Below are 15,603 nucleotides of genomic sequence, written 5' to 3' on the forward strand. Positions count from 1 at the left end.
ATGTGGTAATTCTAGGAAACCCTGGTGGCATAGTGGTTAAGAGCTACAGCTGCTAACCAAAAGGTCAGCAGTTCGAATCCACCAAGTACTTCTTGGAAACTGTATGGGGCAGTTCTACTCTGTCCTATAGGGTCGCTATGAGAAGGAATCAACTTGATGGCAACACGTTTGGGTTTTGGTTTATGGTAATTCTATGTTTAACTTCTTGAGAAACCACCAAACCCTTTCCCACAGCAGCTGCACCATTTTACATTTCTACCAGAGGATAAGGGTCCCAGTTTCTCCACATCCTCACTAACACTTGTTATTTTCCATTTCTCTGATAGTAGCCATCCTGCTGAATGTGAAGTGGTATCTCATTGTGGCTTTGATTTGTATTTCCCTAATGACTAATGACATTGGGCGACTTTTATGGACTTACCATCCTGCTGAATGTGAAGTGGTATCTCATTGTGGCTTTGATTTGTAGTTCCCTAATGACTAATTTTTTTTTTTAATGACTAATGACATTGGGTGACTTTTATGGACTTACCGGCCATTAGTCTATCTTCTCTGGTGGAATGCCTATTCAAGTTCTTTGCCCATTTTCGATTGGGTCGTTTGTCTTTTTATCCTTGAGTTGTAGAAGTTCTTTACATATTCTGGTCATTAAACCCTTATCAGATAAATGGTTCCCAAATATTTTCTCCCATTCTATAGGTTTTCTCTTCACTTTTTTTGTAAAGTCCTTCGATGCACAAAAGTTTTTAATTTTGTTGAAGTACAATTTATCTTTTTTTTTGCTTGTGCTTTTGATGTCTCATCTAAGAATCTATTGTTGAAAACTAGGTCCCAAAACATTACCCCTGTGTCTTATTCTAAGATTGTTTTTGTTTTATTCTTACATTTAAGTCATTTATTCATTTTGAGTTAATTTTTGTGTATGGTATGAGGTTTAGGTTCCATTTCATTATTTTGTGTGTGCAGATCCAGCTGTCTGAGCACGTTTGTTGAAAAGACTGTTCTGGTCCCGTAGAAGGGATTTTGGTACCCTTGCCAAAAATAAGTCGACTGTAGATGTATGGGTTTATTTCTGGACTCTGAATTCTATTCGGTTGGTCTAAATGTCTACTTTTATACCAGTACAAGACTGTTGTTGACTATCGTAGCTCTATGGTATATCTTGGAATTGGGGAGTGTGAGTCCTCCTGTTTGTTCTTCTTTTTCAAGATTGCTTTGACTATTCGGGCCCTTGCAACTCCATATGAGTTTAAAAAGTAGAAAAACTGGTGGTTATCAGGAGTGTTACATTTCACATGTTATAGTTATAACAACCTAGTTCAAATACAACTAGTTAACTTCAGTAACATGCAAAATCTCTACCCCTATACCGCGCCTCCCCTTCCTGTTGCTGTTATCGTGCGTTACATCATTATATGTTACGTGCCCGATAACATAAATTTGTAAGTATATTCATTTTTATTCTTGAATCTTGTAGGACATAATTAACCGAAAAAACCAAAACCCACTGGGATGTAATTACAGAATTACAAAACAAAGATGCTATAAAACTGGCCCTCACATTTGCTCATGAGATTATTTTTATCAGATTACCTTTTTTTTTTTTAATCTATGTACATGTGTGTGGCTGTCTCTGTGTGTCTCTTCTCCCCTTTTATAAAGACACCCCTGATGTTGGATTAAGAGCCCACCCTACTCTAGTAGGACCTCATCCTAAATTAACAAATTACATCTGCAGTGACCCTATCTCCAACTACACATTCTGAGGTTCCAAAAAGAATATGGATTTTTGCTGGGGTGACATTATCCAACCCAGGGCATATTCTTTATGTCTACTTCCAGGGCTGTTATGAGGAGGGCTCAGTGAACAATTACTTGGAAAGAATGTAAGACAGTGCTGAGTACCCTGCGTGTTAGCTATTATTAGAGTCCTTGGTCCTCTTCAATGCCTGTCAACTCCCCAGATACCATTAGCATCCAGCATAACAGCTGGATTATAAAATCCCTCATTTCCCCTCTGACACGATGCTGTTGTTGTTAAGTGCTGTTGTGTTGGTTCCAAGTCACAGCGACCCCATGCACAACGGAACAAAACACTGCCCGTTCCTGCGCCATCCTCACAGTTGTTGCTATGCTTGAGCCCATTGTTGCAGCCACTGTGTCAATCCACGTCATTGAGGGTCTTCCCCTATTCGCTAACCTTCTACTGTACCACGCATGACGTCCTTCTGCAGGGACTGATCCCTCCTGATAACATGCTCTCTGACAGATAGCGGGCCCAAACCACTGACCCTTAAGCACCTGAGGCTACCACCTCATTCGCAGTTAATTGGGTTGACTTTCCTTTCTAATAGTGTTTAATCTCACCTTTTTGGTCGGGAGAAGACTCAGGAGCACACAGCAGAGGCCACTTGTTACCCAGAAATCACCCCTTCCAGCGCATAGTGCCTGTTTGTATGTTCTTCTGTTGTCTCCTCTATGGGGATGGTAAGGATGTCTGGAACGCAGATGAGGAGGCAGTTAAGTGGATGGACGGGAAGAGAAAACCCTTAAAAAAATGTTTCATATGTTACTAAATGCCACCTTCTCATCTTGTAGAATTTTATAGAAACTGACCGTGAGGGCAATGGCATTCTTCGGCGACGGGATATAAAGAACGCTCTCTATGGCTTTGATATTCCCCTCACACCCAGAGAATTTGAAAAGCTTTGGACGAGGTAAGTGAATTCTGAAGACTGGCTCTTTCCCATTTTGCTGGTCTTGGGTAGTTCGTTGCAGCAAATTCAACACAAATCTTTCATTACTACTTAGGGGTAAGGTGGGAGGCGGGGGATGGTTTTCTTTTGATTCTGTCAGTCCTGTTTCCTTGTTCCTCATAGAAAGCAGCCTTAGTGAACAGGCTGGTCTTCAGGAGTATGAAGAATCAGGGTAAACACTCATCAAGAGCACTAGACTTGAGAGGTTTGCATTTCCAAGAAACCATTAGTTCAAGCCAGCGCTTTTACTTTTTTGAGAACTAAGTCAGTCTCCAAAGACTTAACTCTAATACAACGCTCTCAGCAGAGATGCAGTCGGCGAAGAAAAAAGCAGTTTCTCCCCATTGCCCAGAGATGGAAATCAGAGTTGCACAACTGTTTTGTAGATAAGTAATTTGTTGGAGGCAAATAACCAAACTTTGGCAACTTGGAGTTGCTTCCCAAGGGTCTCTTAAATGAAAAATCGTATCTAATGCTGGTTACATTTTTCAAAATGTATTTTAGAGTGAGCTGTTTTTGAATTAGACCCCCAGTTAAGATATTCCCCCTGTAGATCTCTGAGTTTCAAGGGGTGCTAACAAAGTGTGTATTTCCAAGCTCCAGCTCCATCTTTGAATTACTTTCTTCTTCCTTATATATGAATGCCACTTGCATCCCCCAAGGATAGTAAACCCTGATTATGTGTCCACTCAGGAGGCAAGCTCGTGAGACAGTTCGTGAAATTTTTTAGCTTTTTGTCTCTTCAAAGTGGAAGGCTGAAATGTTGGCCAAGTTTAGAATTCAGTGGGCTGTTTTGTGTCTAATTTAGAAAAGCAACTTGAAGTTCTTACAAAATCCTTAAATTTATTTTTTTTTTTTAGATCAATTCCAACACGGGCTCAATTTAGGCTCCCTATCCATTTTCTTTCCAGTAGGTTAAATTAGAGGCTCTGAGTAATCAAAAGATCTCCACAGGGCCGGGAGGTGTACGGATCTACCACTGTGTGGACCTTGTGGATGATTCAAAGATGACTCCATGGCCCCAGTCTTCAGGGAGCTGACAGTTTGTCAGGGGACAGAAAGCAGTCACAGAAAGAGCTAGAGTTGAGTACTGACTATGTTTAATGCCACTGCAGATGACAAGTCAAGCGACATGAGAATTAAAAGCAAGAGGACTGGGGGCCATGGAGGATTGGGAAGTCAACATGGTGGAAGTGACATTGAAGGAGAACTTCAAGGAGTCGAGACGGGGAAAGAGAGCATTATGAGTCAAAAGGACTGCCTGAACCATGGGCCAGACAATGGGCCTTCTATTGGTGGTGGCATGGGGCTCCCTGGGCCAGAAAGGAAGAGTCAGGCCAGGTCACCTCACCATGCCTTTGTTTTCAGGCATTATGAACCCAGGATTTGGGAACAATGAGTTTGATTGGGGTCGTTTGAGGAAGAGTTCATAGAAGTGATTGGATGAGAAGGATCCATTGGGAGCCTATTGATCCACCAGGGTGGGCAGGTTGGGTCCTTGAGCTGGGTGCTGGCCATAGGCATGAGAGATTGGGAGTCAGGTGCCCCACCAGGTTCCCACGTAGAGAGCAGGAGCACCCTGGTCCTCTTCCTAAGGGCAGAATAGAGCATGCTCCCATTCTCATTGGACAGAGGTGTGCACCGTCACTTCTGGCAAAAGTTTCTTTGTACATTTACTAAGATTATTATTAAATGGAAAACTGTTTGAGGTCAGAATTTTGCTTCCTTTTGTTTAGCTGGCCTTGGTCACAGACTCTGTCCACCATGGATGGTGAGTGGGCAAGATGCAAGCTCGGCAGCCAGACACAGGGGCCTGACTCCTGCCTTCCCACTCACAGCCCCGTGGCCTCCATCAAGTTACCTCTTCACTCTCCTCACCTGCACAATGGCACTGTAATCACACCTGTCGCCTAGGGTTGCTGTGTGGATTAGGTTAATGAATATGTGCAAAGTGCTTACATGGTGCCTGGCACGCAGTAGCCACACAGTAAATGTAACAAGTCCTCTCTGCATTTGATCACTTGATGAACATTTCTTAAACACCTGGTTGTGGGGTTCTTTGCTGGGCTGGGAGACCAAGACAAATAAATCATAAAGAGCTCGTCCCCCTAAGATGCTCACATGGTCTTAGGATGAGAAATGGGTGTATATTAATCATTGCAGCTCAGGGGTCCTTGAGGGGGTGGACAAAGGCTCCAGAGATGGGTGCTTGTAAGCTGGGCCTTGGCATTTGCCTGAGTGAGTATTGTCAGCACAGGCTAACCACAGTAACAAACACCACTGACATCTCAGTGGCTTACCCCAGTAGTGGTGTCCCGGTGCAGTGTGGGTGTCAGGGGAGCTCTGTTCTTGATCATTCGGGGATCATTCTGGTATCACTCCATCCCCTGGATCTTCTGTGTCTTCCTGGCAGAGAGGGGAGAGAGCATGAGGGATCATGTCAGCTCTATTGGGGCCTGGCCAGGAGCTGTGGCCCTTGCTCTGCCCACATCCCGTGGACCAGGAGACACTGGACCCACCGTAGGGGAGGCTGGGAGAGACCGTGCGGATGTGTGTGCAGGAGGGAAGGGAAAGGAAGCTGGGGAGTGCACAAGAGTGTCTGCTGTGTGGGGAGTGAAGGCTGAGGAGACTCCGGGGCTGTGCTGGGCAGTGTCCAGGCAGGCCCGGGCAGGAGGAAGGGATGACTAATGTCATGGCCAAAAGTGATGCAGGGCAGCGAGTCAGAAAAGGAATCAGAAAAAGGGGCTCTGATGTCACTCAGAGATCTGGAGGCTGCTATACCCCGTCCCCCGAGGCTGGAAGAGCAGAAGAGGAGGGGTGTCACCAGAGAGCTGGGAACTACTCCCCACTTAGGGGCTGAAGGAACAAAAAGGAGACAACAGGGCATTCCTGGGACATCAGGAAGTTGCCTCCACCGCCAGTTGGAGCCCACAAGCTAACCTGGCCAGGCATCCCAATGCTCTGGGGCCCATGTTCCTGAAGCTGCTGGAATCTCAGCTGCTGTGTGGCCCCAAGTGACAGCCTCTGCCACCCCTGAGTCGCCACAGGGAACAGCATGGCTCTGCTCTCTTCCTGCCCTCTGATCTGGCTTGGGCACCCCCACCTGACAGAGAGTCCCCGGAAGCAGCTCTTTGGAGGGTGTGCAGAGGAAAATGCAGGAGAAGGAATGCGGGGTTGAGTGAGGGCCACCTCACAGATATCCAGCCTTGGGAGCCTGAAAGAGGTGGTCCTTGGGGCTCTGAGTAAACCTGGTGGTCAGAGAACAGAACTCAGGGCAAGAGCCTGGGATGAGGCTGGAACAGGGCTACGGAGGGCTGTATGTGAACCTAAGGCCACAGAAGACCTGTATGTGAGCCCGAAGACCAAGGCTGGTAGGGAAAAGGCATGGGCAGGCCTGTGTTCTAGAAAGATCACTCTGGCCACAGCAGGGAGGAAGAACTTGAAGAATCAGGAGTAGAGGCATGGAGAGACTGAGGGCTGTCTCAGCAGGCCCAGCAAGAGAAGGCACTGGGGGCCCTGGGAGAGAGGCATGGGTTTGAGAGAGCTGTGGGAAGTAAAAATTAGCTTTATGTGGTACATACATACAATGGACTGTGACTCAGCTGTAAAGAGAAATGAAGTCCTGATACAACATGGATGAACCTTGAAGACATCATGTAGAGTGAAATAAGTTAGCAGAAGACAACTATTGTATGATCCCATTTATATAAAATAAGCAAATATACAGAGACTAAAGTTTGTTAGTGGTTACCAAGTATCTTAGTCGTCTAGTGCTGCCATAACAGAAATACCACAAGTGGATGGCTTTAACAAAGAGAAATTTACTTCTTCACAATAAAGTAGGCTAAAAGTCCAAATTCAGGGGGTCAGCTCCAGGGGAATGCCTTCTCTCTCTGTTGGCCTTCTCATCAGTCTTCCCTCGGACTAGGAGCTTCTTTGTGCAAGAACCCCAGGTCCAAAGGATGCGCTCTGCTCCTGGCACTGCTTTCTTGGTGGTAGGAGGTCCCCAACTCCCTGCTTGCTTTCCTTTCCTTTTATCTCTTGAGAGATAAAAGGTGGTGCAGGCTGCATCCCAGGGAAACTCTCTTTACATTGGATCAGAGAGGTGACCTGGTAAGGGTGTTATGATCCCATCCTAATCCTCTTAACATAAAATTACAACCACAAAATGGAGGACAACCACAGAATACTGGAAATCATGGCCTAACCAAGTTAATAGACACATTTTGGGCTGGGGGGACACGATTCAATCCATGACACCAGGGATGGGAGGGTGGGGGAGAGGGAGCATTGTTGCTTAGGGGGCACTGGGCTCCCATTGACGGTGGTAGGATAATTTGGGAAAGATAGTGGCGATGGTTGTACAACACAATGAGCATAATCGATGTAGCCGAACTGTATGTGTAAAAAATGTGGAATTGGCAAAGCTTTTGTTATATATATTTTACCACAATAATACTTTTTTAAAAAGTACGCCCTAGAATAAAAACCATGTTGCTGACATTAAAACAAAAAATCGCCTCTAGTAGCCATACCTATTCAATCTGTATGCTGAGTGAATAATCCGAGAAGCCGGAGTATATGAAGAAGAACGGGGCATCAGGATTGGAGGAAGATTCGGTAACAACCTGCGTTATGCAGATGACACAACCTTGCTTGCTGAAAGAGAAGAGGACTTGAAGTACTTACTGATGAAGATCAAAGACCACAGCCTTCAGTATGGATTGCACGTCAACATAAAGAAAACAAAAATCCTCACAACTGGACCAATGAGCCACATCACGATGAACAGAAAAGATTGAAGTTGTCAAGGATTTCGTTTTACTTGGATCCACAATCAAGTGGAAGCAGTAGTCAAGAAATCGGAAGATGCATTGCACTGGAGAAATCTGCTGGGAAAGACCTCTTTAAAGTGTTGAAAAGCAAAGATGTCACCTTGAAAACTAAGGTGCACCTGACCAAGCCATGGTATTTTCAGTCGCATCATATGCATGTGAAAGCTGGACAAGGAATAAGGAAGACTGAAGAATTGACGCCTTTGAATTGTGGTGTTGGAGAAGAATATTGAATATACCATGGACTGCCAGAAGAACAAATAAATCTGTCTTAGAAGAAGTACAACCGGGATGCTCCTTAGAAGCATGGACGGTGAGACTACATCTCACATACTTTGGACATGTTATCAGGAGGGATCAGTTCCTGGAGAAGGGCATCTTGTTAGTAAAGTAGAGGGTCAGAGAAAAAGAGGAAGGCCTTCAAGAAGATGGATTGACGCACTGGCTGCAACGATGGATTCAAGTATGGCAACAATTGTGAGGATGGCACAGGACTGGGCAGTGTTTTATTCTGTTGTGCATAGTAGGGTTGCTGTGAGTCGGAACCAATTCGGCGACACCTAACAACAACAGTAGACTGGAAGACGAGGCTGCTTGAGAAGGATGGTACTGTTGTGTAAGGTCCTCCTCACCCTCTGTCTGATGAGTCAGGCATAGAAATCGGGAGGACTCCCTGAGGAGGCCCACAGCCAAGGGCTCTGCTCTCAGGAATGTCATCTGCACCCATGGCTGAGCTGCATGGCCTTAGGCCCGTGCTGCCCATCTGCGGGCTTGAGCTGTCTGTCAGGTGGAATGGTTATGGGGGCTGAATTATTGAATGCATATAGAGTACCTGGCACATGGTGCTCACTAAACATGATAGCAAAAAGATCACATAGATTTGGAATTTTTTCCTGATTATGTTAATGCATACTCATTTTAGAAGGCTCAGAAGATCCAGAAAAGCGTAAAGTAAAAGACAGCAACAGTAAATCAGCCAGAATCCACTCGGCCGAGGCAACAAACAGTGGTGATGTGTTGGTGTCATTTTCCATCCTTTTTCTCCATGTTTTTGCAGTATCATACTGCCCATCCTTGCTGCATTCAGTCTTCTGGGCTTGTTCCTGCACTCCTTCAGCGTCTGTTGAAAACTCCTGGTCCACTCCCTCTGAAATCCCTCTCTCACTGCAATGGGGGGCCTTAGAATGGGCAGGAGGGGCCCAGTGGCCCAGCGTTGGGTTGTCAACATGCTGAGGAGGCTGTTCCAGTTGCCATAACAACGAGAAGCGTGGTCTGGAACATGTGGCAGTGAGACAAGCACTACACCACGGTGCAGTTCTAGGTGTTCTCAGTGAATAGGGGCCAGGGGGAGCTGTGAGGCACCTGGGACCAGTGTGGCTTGCGGTGTCAGCTCAGAGAGTTCTGGAGGTCCCACGAGTTGTCAGAGCAGGTGAGACCCTCCCAGAAGCTGAAGAGGCAAAGCAAGTAGGAAAATAACATCCTGCTCTTTTGAAAATAAAATGATACCATGTTGTTGTTAGGTGCCATTGACTCAGTTCCAACTCACAGCGGCCTTATGTACAACAGAACGAAACATTGCCTGGTCCTGTGCCATCCTCACAATCGTTGCCGTGTTTGAGCCCATTGTTGCAGCCACTATGTCAATCCATCTCCTTGAGGGTCGTCTTTTTTTGATGACTCTCTACTTTACCAAGCATGATGTCCTTCTCCAGGGAATGGTCCCTTCTGATAACATGTCCAAAGTACATGAGACAAAGTGTCACCATTCTTGCTTCTGAGGAGCGTTCTGGCTGTATTTCTTCCAAGACAGATTTGTTCGTTTTTTTGGCAGTTCATGGTATATTCAATATTCTTCACCAACACCATAATTCAAAGGCATCAATTCTTCTTCTGTCTTCCTTATTCTCTTTGTCCATCTTTCGTGTACATATGAGGCAATTGAAAATACCATGGCTTGGGTCAGGTGTACCTTAGTCTTCAAGGTGACATCTTTGCTTTTCAACACTTTCAAGAGGTCTTTTGCAGCAGAACTGCCTAGTGCAATACATTGTTTCATTTCTTGACTGCTGCTTCCATGGGTGTTGATTGTGGATCCAGGTAAAATGAAAGGCTTGACAACTTCAATCTTTTCTCTCTTTATCATGATGTTGCTCATTGGTCCAGTTGTGAGCATTTTTTTAGTTTTTTTATGTTGAGGTGCAGTCCACACTGAAGGCTTTAGCCTTTGATCTTCATCAATAACTGCTTCAAGTCTTCTTCATTTTCTGAAAGCAAGGTTGTGTCATCTGTATATTGCAGGTTGTTAACGAGCCTTCCACCAATCCTGATGCTGCATTCTTCTTCATATAATCCAGGTTCTCTGATCATTTGTTCAGGATACAGATTGAATAAGTATGGTGAAAGGATACAACTGTGACACACACCTTTCCTGATTTTATACCACACAGTAGCCCCTTGTTCTGTTGAAGTGAATGCCTCTTGGTCTATGTACAGGTTCCTCATGAGCACAATTAAGTGTTCTGGAATTTCTGTTCTTTGCAGCGTTATCCATAATTTGTTATGACCTATACAATTGAATGCCTTTGCATAGTCACTAAAACACAGGTGAACATCTTTCTGGTATTCTCTGCCTTCAGACAGGATCTTTCTGACATCAGCAATGATATTCCTTGTTCCCTGTCCTCTTCTGAATCTGGCTTGGATTTCTGTTAGTTCCCATCAACGTAGTGCTGCAACTGTTTTTGAATTATCTTCAATTTTTTTACCTGTATATGATATTGTTTGATAATTTTTGTATTCTGTTGGATCACCTTTCTTTGGAATGAGCACAAATATGGATCTCTTCCAGTCTGTTGGCCAGATAGCTGTCTTTCAGATTTCTTGCCATAGACAAGTGAGCACTTCCAGCACTTCATCTGTTTGTTGAAACATCTCGAGTAATATTCAGTCAATTCCTACAGCCTTGTTTTTTTGCCAATGCCCTCAGTGCAGCTTATATGTCTTCCTTCAGTACCATCGGTTCTTAATCATATGCTAATTCCTGAAATGGTTGAATGTCAACCAATTCCTTTTGGTACAGTAACTCGGTGTATTCCTTCCATTTTCTTTTGGTGCTTCCTGCATTGGTCAGTAGCTTACACATAGAATCCGTCACTATCGCAACTCCAGGCTTGAGTTTTTTCTTCAGTTCTTTCAGCCTGAGAAATGCTGAGCATGTTCTTCTCTTTTGGTTTTGTAATTCCAGGTCTTTGCACATTTCATTATAACATTTTACTTTGTCTTCTCGAGTCACCCTTTGAAATCTTCCGTTCGGTCCTTTAACTTCATCATTTCTTCATTTCACTTTAGCTACTCTACGTTCAAGAGCACGTTTCAGAGTCTCTTCTGACATCCATTTTGGTCTTTTCTTTCTTTCCTGTCTTTTTAATGACTTTTTGCTTCCTTCATTATGATGTCCTTGATGTCATCCCACAGCTCGTCTAGCCTTTGGTCATCAGTGTTCAATGCGTCCAATCTTCTGGAGACGGTCTCTGAATCCAGGTGGGATGTACTCAAGGTCGCACTTTGGCTCTCATGGACTTGCTCTAACTTTCTTCAGCTTGAGCGTGGACTTGCATGTGAGCAGTCGATGGTCTGTTCCACAGTGGGCCCCTGGCAATGTTCTGACTGATGATATTGAGCTTCTCTATCATCTTTCCACAGATGTAGTCAATTTGATTCCTGTGTGTTACATCTGGCGAATTCCACATGTATAGTCACCATTTATGTTGTTGAAAAATGAATATTTCCAATGAATAAGTTATTGATCTCGCAAAATTCTATCATGCGACCTCCAACATCATTTATCACCAAGACCGTATTTTCCAACTACCGATCCTTCTTCTTTGTTTCCAACTTTTGCATTCCAATGACCAGTAATTATCAATGCATCTTGATTGCCTGTTTGATCAATTTCAGAGTACAGAATTTGGTAAAAAATCTTCAATTTCTTCATCCTTGGCATTAGTGATTGGTGTGTAAATTTAAATAATAGTTGTATTAACTGGTCGTCCTTTTAGATGTATGAATATTATCCTACTTCAGGACAGATCTTGAATATTCTTTTTCACAATGAATGTGATGCCATTCCTCTTCAATTTGACATTTCTGGCATAGTAGACCATATGATTTTCCGATTCAAAATGCCAATACCAGTCCATTTCAGCTCACTGACGCCTAGGATATCAATGTTTATGCGTTCCATTTCATTTTTGATGATTTCCAATTTTCCTAGATGCGTACCGTGTACATACCACGTTCTGATCATTAGTGGATGTTTGCAGCTGTTTCTTCTCATTTTGAGTCGTGCCACATCAGCAGATGAAGGCCCCAAAAGCCTCTGTCCACGTCATTAAGGCTAACTCTACTTTGAGGAGGCAGCTCTTTCCCAGTCATCTTTTGAGTGCCTTCCAGCCTGGGGGGCTCATCTTCCAGCACTATATCAGACAGTGTTCCGCTGCTATTCATAAGGCTTTCACTGGCTAATGGTTTATTCAGAAGTAGACTGCTGGGTCCTTCTTCCTAGTCTGTCTTAGTCTGGAAGGTCAGCTGAAACCTCTCCATCAAAGGTGACCCTGTTGGTATGTGAAATACCAGAAGCATAGCTTCCAGCATCACAGCAACACTCAAGCCACCACAGTAAGACAAGCTGACACACAAGTGGTGACACAATACAGACAAGAAAAAGGCTTCCAATATTATTCTTTCAACATTTGTTAGGCACCTAGAAAGCACCCTATTTTATTCAAGACTCCCTGCGTGCTGCAAATGGTTAAGCACTTGACTGCTGACTGAAAGGTTGGTGGTTTGAAGCCACCCAGAGGCACCTCGGAAGACAGGCCTGGCAATCTGCTTCTGATAGGTCACAGCCATGATAACCCTGTGTGGCAGTTCTATTCTGCACACAAAAGGTCACCATGAGCCAGCTCAGTGGCAGCAGGGTTGATTTTTGGCTTTATTAGTCTGGAAGCTCTAGCTGATGCTGTGGAACCAAGTTAACAAGTTAACTCAGAGGCGTACACATCAGGGAGTGGTTTCGCATTCGCCCAAAGTCAGCGGTGGGTCTAGCGGCTCTTCTGGTTCTCGTGACTCAGGGTTGGGGCCGGCTTTCAGCTTGTGGCTTCATCATCTCAGTAGGGTTCTTACAGGTCAGCAAGGCAGGGACTGTGGAGCTGGAGGGTCTCGCATGGGCTTCCAGGACTTCAGCCACAAGTGACCCACTTCGGCTCACAGCCCCTGCCCAGGACAGGTCTGTGGCCCTGCTGACTGCACCAGGGCCGGGCAGGGGAGAGAGCTGTGGGAGGACTGTGAGCAGGCGGGCCACAGCTGGCTCTGGGGGATTGAAAGAACAAAACGTTGTGAAAAGCCTGAAGGAGGCTTGTGGAAGGAAACCTGCGAGCAGAAACCAGATTTAATCTTTAAGTAGGAGCGTTCGGGAGAGTAGGCCGGGCTTGGCTGGGAGAGAAGGCTGAGGAGAAATGCGAAGGTGGGTGTGCGTTCATTCGTTTATTCACTCTGTCCATCAATAGGCAGCGATCAGTTTGAGACATCCTATGTGCCAGGCCTGTGTTAGATTCTGTGCTTCCAGAAGAGGAAAGACGAGCCCTGCCTGCAGGTTGCTCACAGCCCGCGGGGGAGGCAGATGCTCACACAGTGACAGCAGCAGCGAGCCGAGAGAGAGGACAGTCAGGGTAGCCAGGGCGGTGGGAGCCATGCGGGAGTTCACGTGAGGACCCGGGAGATGGGACGCCCGCGTTGAGTCTTAATAAGCCGTCATTAACGGTACCAGTACCAAGTTCTGTTGAGCCAACCCCAACTCAAGGTGACCACATGTGTGTCAGAGAAGAGCTGTGACCCATAGCGTTTTCAGTGGCTGATTTTTCAGATCTCCAGGCCTTTCTTTTGAGGCACCTCTGGGTGGACTTGAACCGCCAGCCTTTCGGTTAGCAGCCGAGATCATTAAACATTTGCACCCCCAGGGACTCCAAGCAGTTTAGGGGAGAGAAGAAGCTGGGTGCAGTGGGGGCCACATCAGGGAGCAGCAGAGACCCAGATTGCTGGGGAGCGGGGAGTCCCGGGAGCTGGAGAGGAGAGAGACGGCCTAGGAGACTGGAGCTGAACTGCCTCTCCAGGCACCTGGCAGTGCTGCTGCACCCTCAGGCAGACACTTGGCGTTCTGAGAACCTTGTGGAACCTCCTTTCGCAGACTGAACTCAGCTGTTTCCATCTCATGTCTAAATGACACACCCTCTCTAGAATATACAAAATGTCAAATTCTCTGCCTCTCAGTTTGTGGCAAAAAACGCAGTGGACCTAAAACAAAGGTAGCTGAAAAACTGTGAAATGGGAAAGGTGTGATAAAAACGCAGGGCAGACGAAAGTAGAAAAGCGGCGGTCGCAGACGAATCAGCCTAGATGTTAACTGTGTAAGCTGGCTACTAAAGTCGATTTGATGGAAGGTTTTGGAGGTAAGCGATACCCAATTTATGCCCAGTTCTCGCTGTAGCAGGTAAGATGTATGTCTGTAATCAAGTGTGAAAAGAGAAGCCTCTGAACAAAGTACCTGTGTCATAGGAATCGGCTTATGTGAAAAAAACTGAAGGTTTTAACAGGGAACTAGGTGAGCTGGCAGAGTCCCTAGGTGGTATGAATGGTTAACGTGCTCAGCTGCTGATGGAAAGGTTGGAGGTTCAAGGCCACCCAGAGGAACCTCAAAAGAAAGGCCTGGTGATCTCCTTATGAAAGGTCAGCCACTGAAAACCCTGTGGCGCACCGCTCTACTCTGATACACGTGGGGTCACTGGATGGTGACTAAGGGGGGAACGTGAGCTAGCAGTTATGTCTGTTGCTATCTCTGTTACTTGGCCCAACAGAGGCAGTGCCCAGGGAGAAACTACCGCTGCCATGCTGGTGGAACCCCTGGACAGGAGAGCCTTAGGGTGCCACATAAAAATCCCATTGCCGTTGAGTTGATTCCGACTCATAGCAACCCTATAAGACAGAGTAGAACTGCCCCACAGGATTTCCAAGGAGCACCTGGTGGATTCGAATTGCCAACCTTTTGGTTAGCAGCTGAACTCTTAACCAGTACGCCACCTGGGTTCCCAAGGGTGCAAAAGGACTTGAAAAGTTGAGCAGGATCCCTAGTTTAGAAAAGACGCAAGTTTTAGAAGAGCCGTATATGAGGGAGGGTCGCACTTAGAGATGTGCTAGCTAGGTAGGTTTTTCGTTCAGCACACAGACCTTCACAGTGATTAAAGTTTTCTAGAACCACAGTGGGCCCTTTCTCCAGCAGTGCGTCCCCAGTGCCTGGCATGGTTTCATCCAAGGCTAGACCACCTCTTGCTGGGGACCATCCAGGAGAGTAGCCGGCTCTGGGTGGGGACTTGGAGCAGTTAGTATCTAATCATCTGTGATTCCATGAGAACCTTCAGAATGTGCCCGCTGGGCTTGGCCAACTCAGGTAGCTGGACACTTGCCATTCTGAAGAGCAGCCACTCAAACCATCAGACCACCCTCCCAGATGCCACCTGAGAGAATTCTGTCTGTCCCAGGCTGCAGAGGGCACCACGTCCACGTCGGCTGCCCCTCCGGTTTCACCTGTGCCCTTGAACTCTGGGGCCTGTGGCTTTAGAAGACACTTGTGACATTTATATAAGAATCAAGTACCTACCCTGAGTGTGAGAGCAAAGACTCTCAGCAAAGCAAAGCATTGGGCCTGACACAGCCCAGGCATGTGAACCGCTGAGTTGCTGTGTGCTCAGCCAATGGGCAGTCATCCGATTATCCCATAAATTACCGACCGTTGCTATATGCAAACGCAGGTTTTTATGGGTCCTCTGTTTATGTGTGCGTTTTCCTGGCACATCTGTTGCTGAACCATTTTAAAATTCAACCTTTATGGGCAAGTTGGTTTTTTTTTTTTTTTCATGTTACACAAAGGATTATATAATGAAGAGTGAGGTTATGTAAGC

At 45.8% G+C, this 15,603-nt stretch overlaps 1 protein-coding gene across 1 annotated transcript in view; it reads left to right on the forward strand.

Moving 5' to 3' along the window:
• Positions 1 to 15,603, forward strand: part of EFCAB6 (EF-hand calcium binding domain 6) — a 338,133-nt gene that overhangs the window by 210,236 nt on the left and 112,294 nt on the right. The window contains exon 20 of the mRNA XM_003419798.3: positions 2,599 to 2,717. Within this exon, the coding sequence (XP_003419846.2) occupies positions 2,599 to 2,717 (119 nt within the window). The remainder of the gene's footprint in view (positions 1 to 2,598; positions 2,718 to 15,603) is intronic.

Source organism: Loxodonta africana, chromosome 4, assembly GCF_030014295.1.
Source record: "Loxodonta africana isolate mLoxAfr1 chromosome 4, mLoxAfr1.hap2, whole genome shotgun sequence".
In the NCBI taxonomy this organism is placed as follows: Eukaryota; Metazoa; Chordata; class Mammalia; order Proboscidea; family Elephantidae; genus Loxodonta; species Loxodonta africana.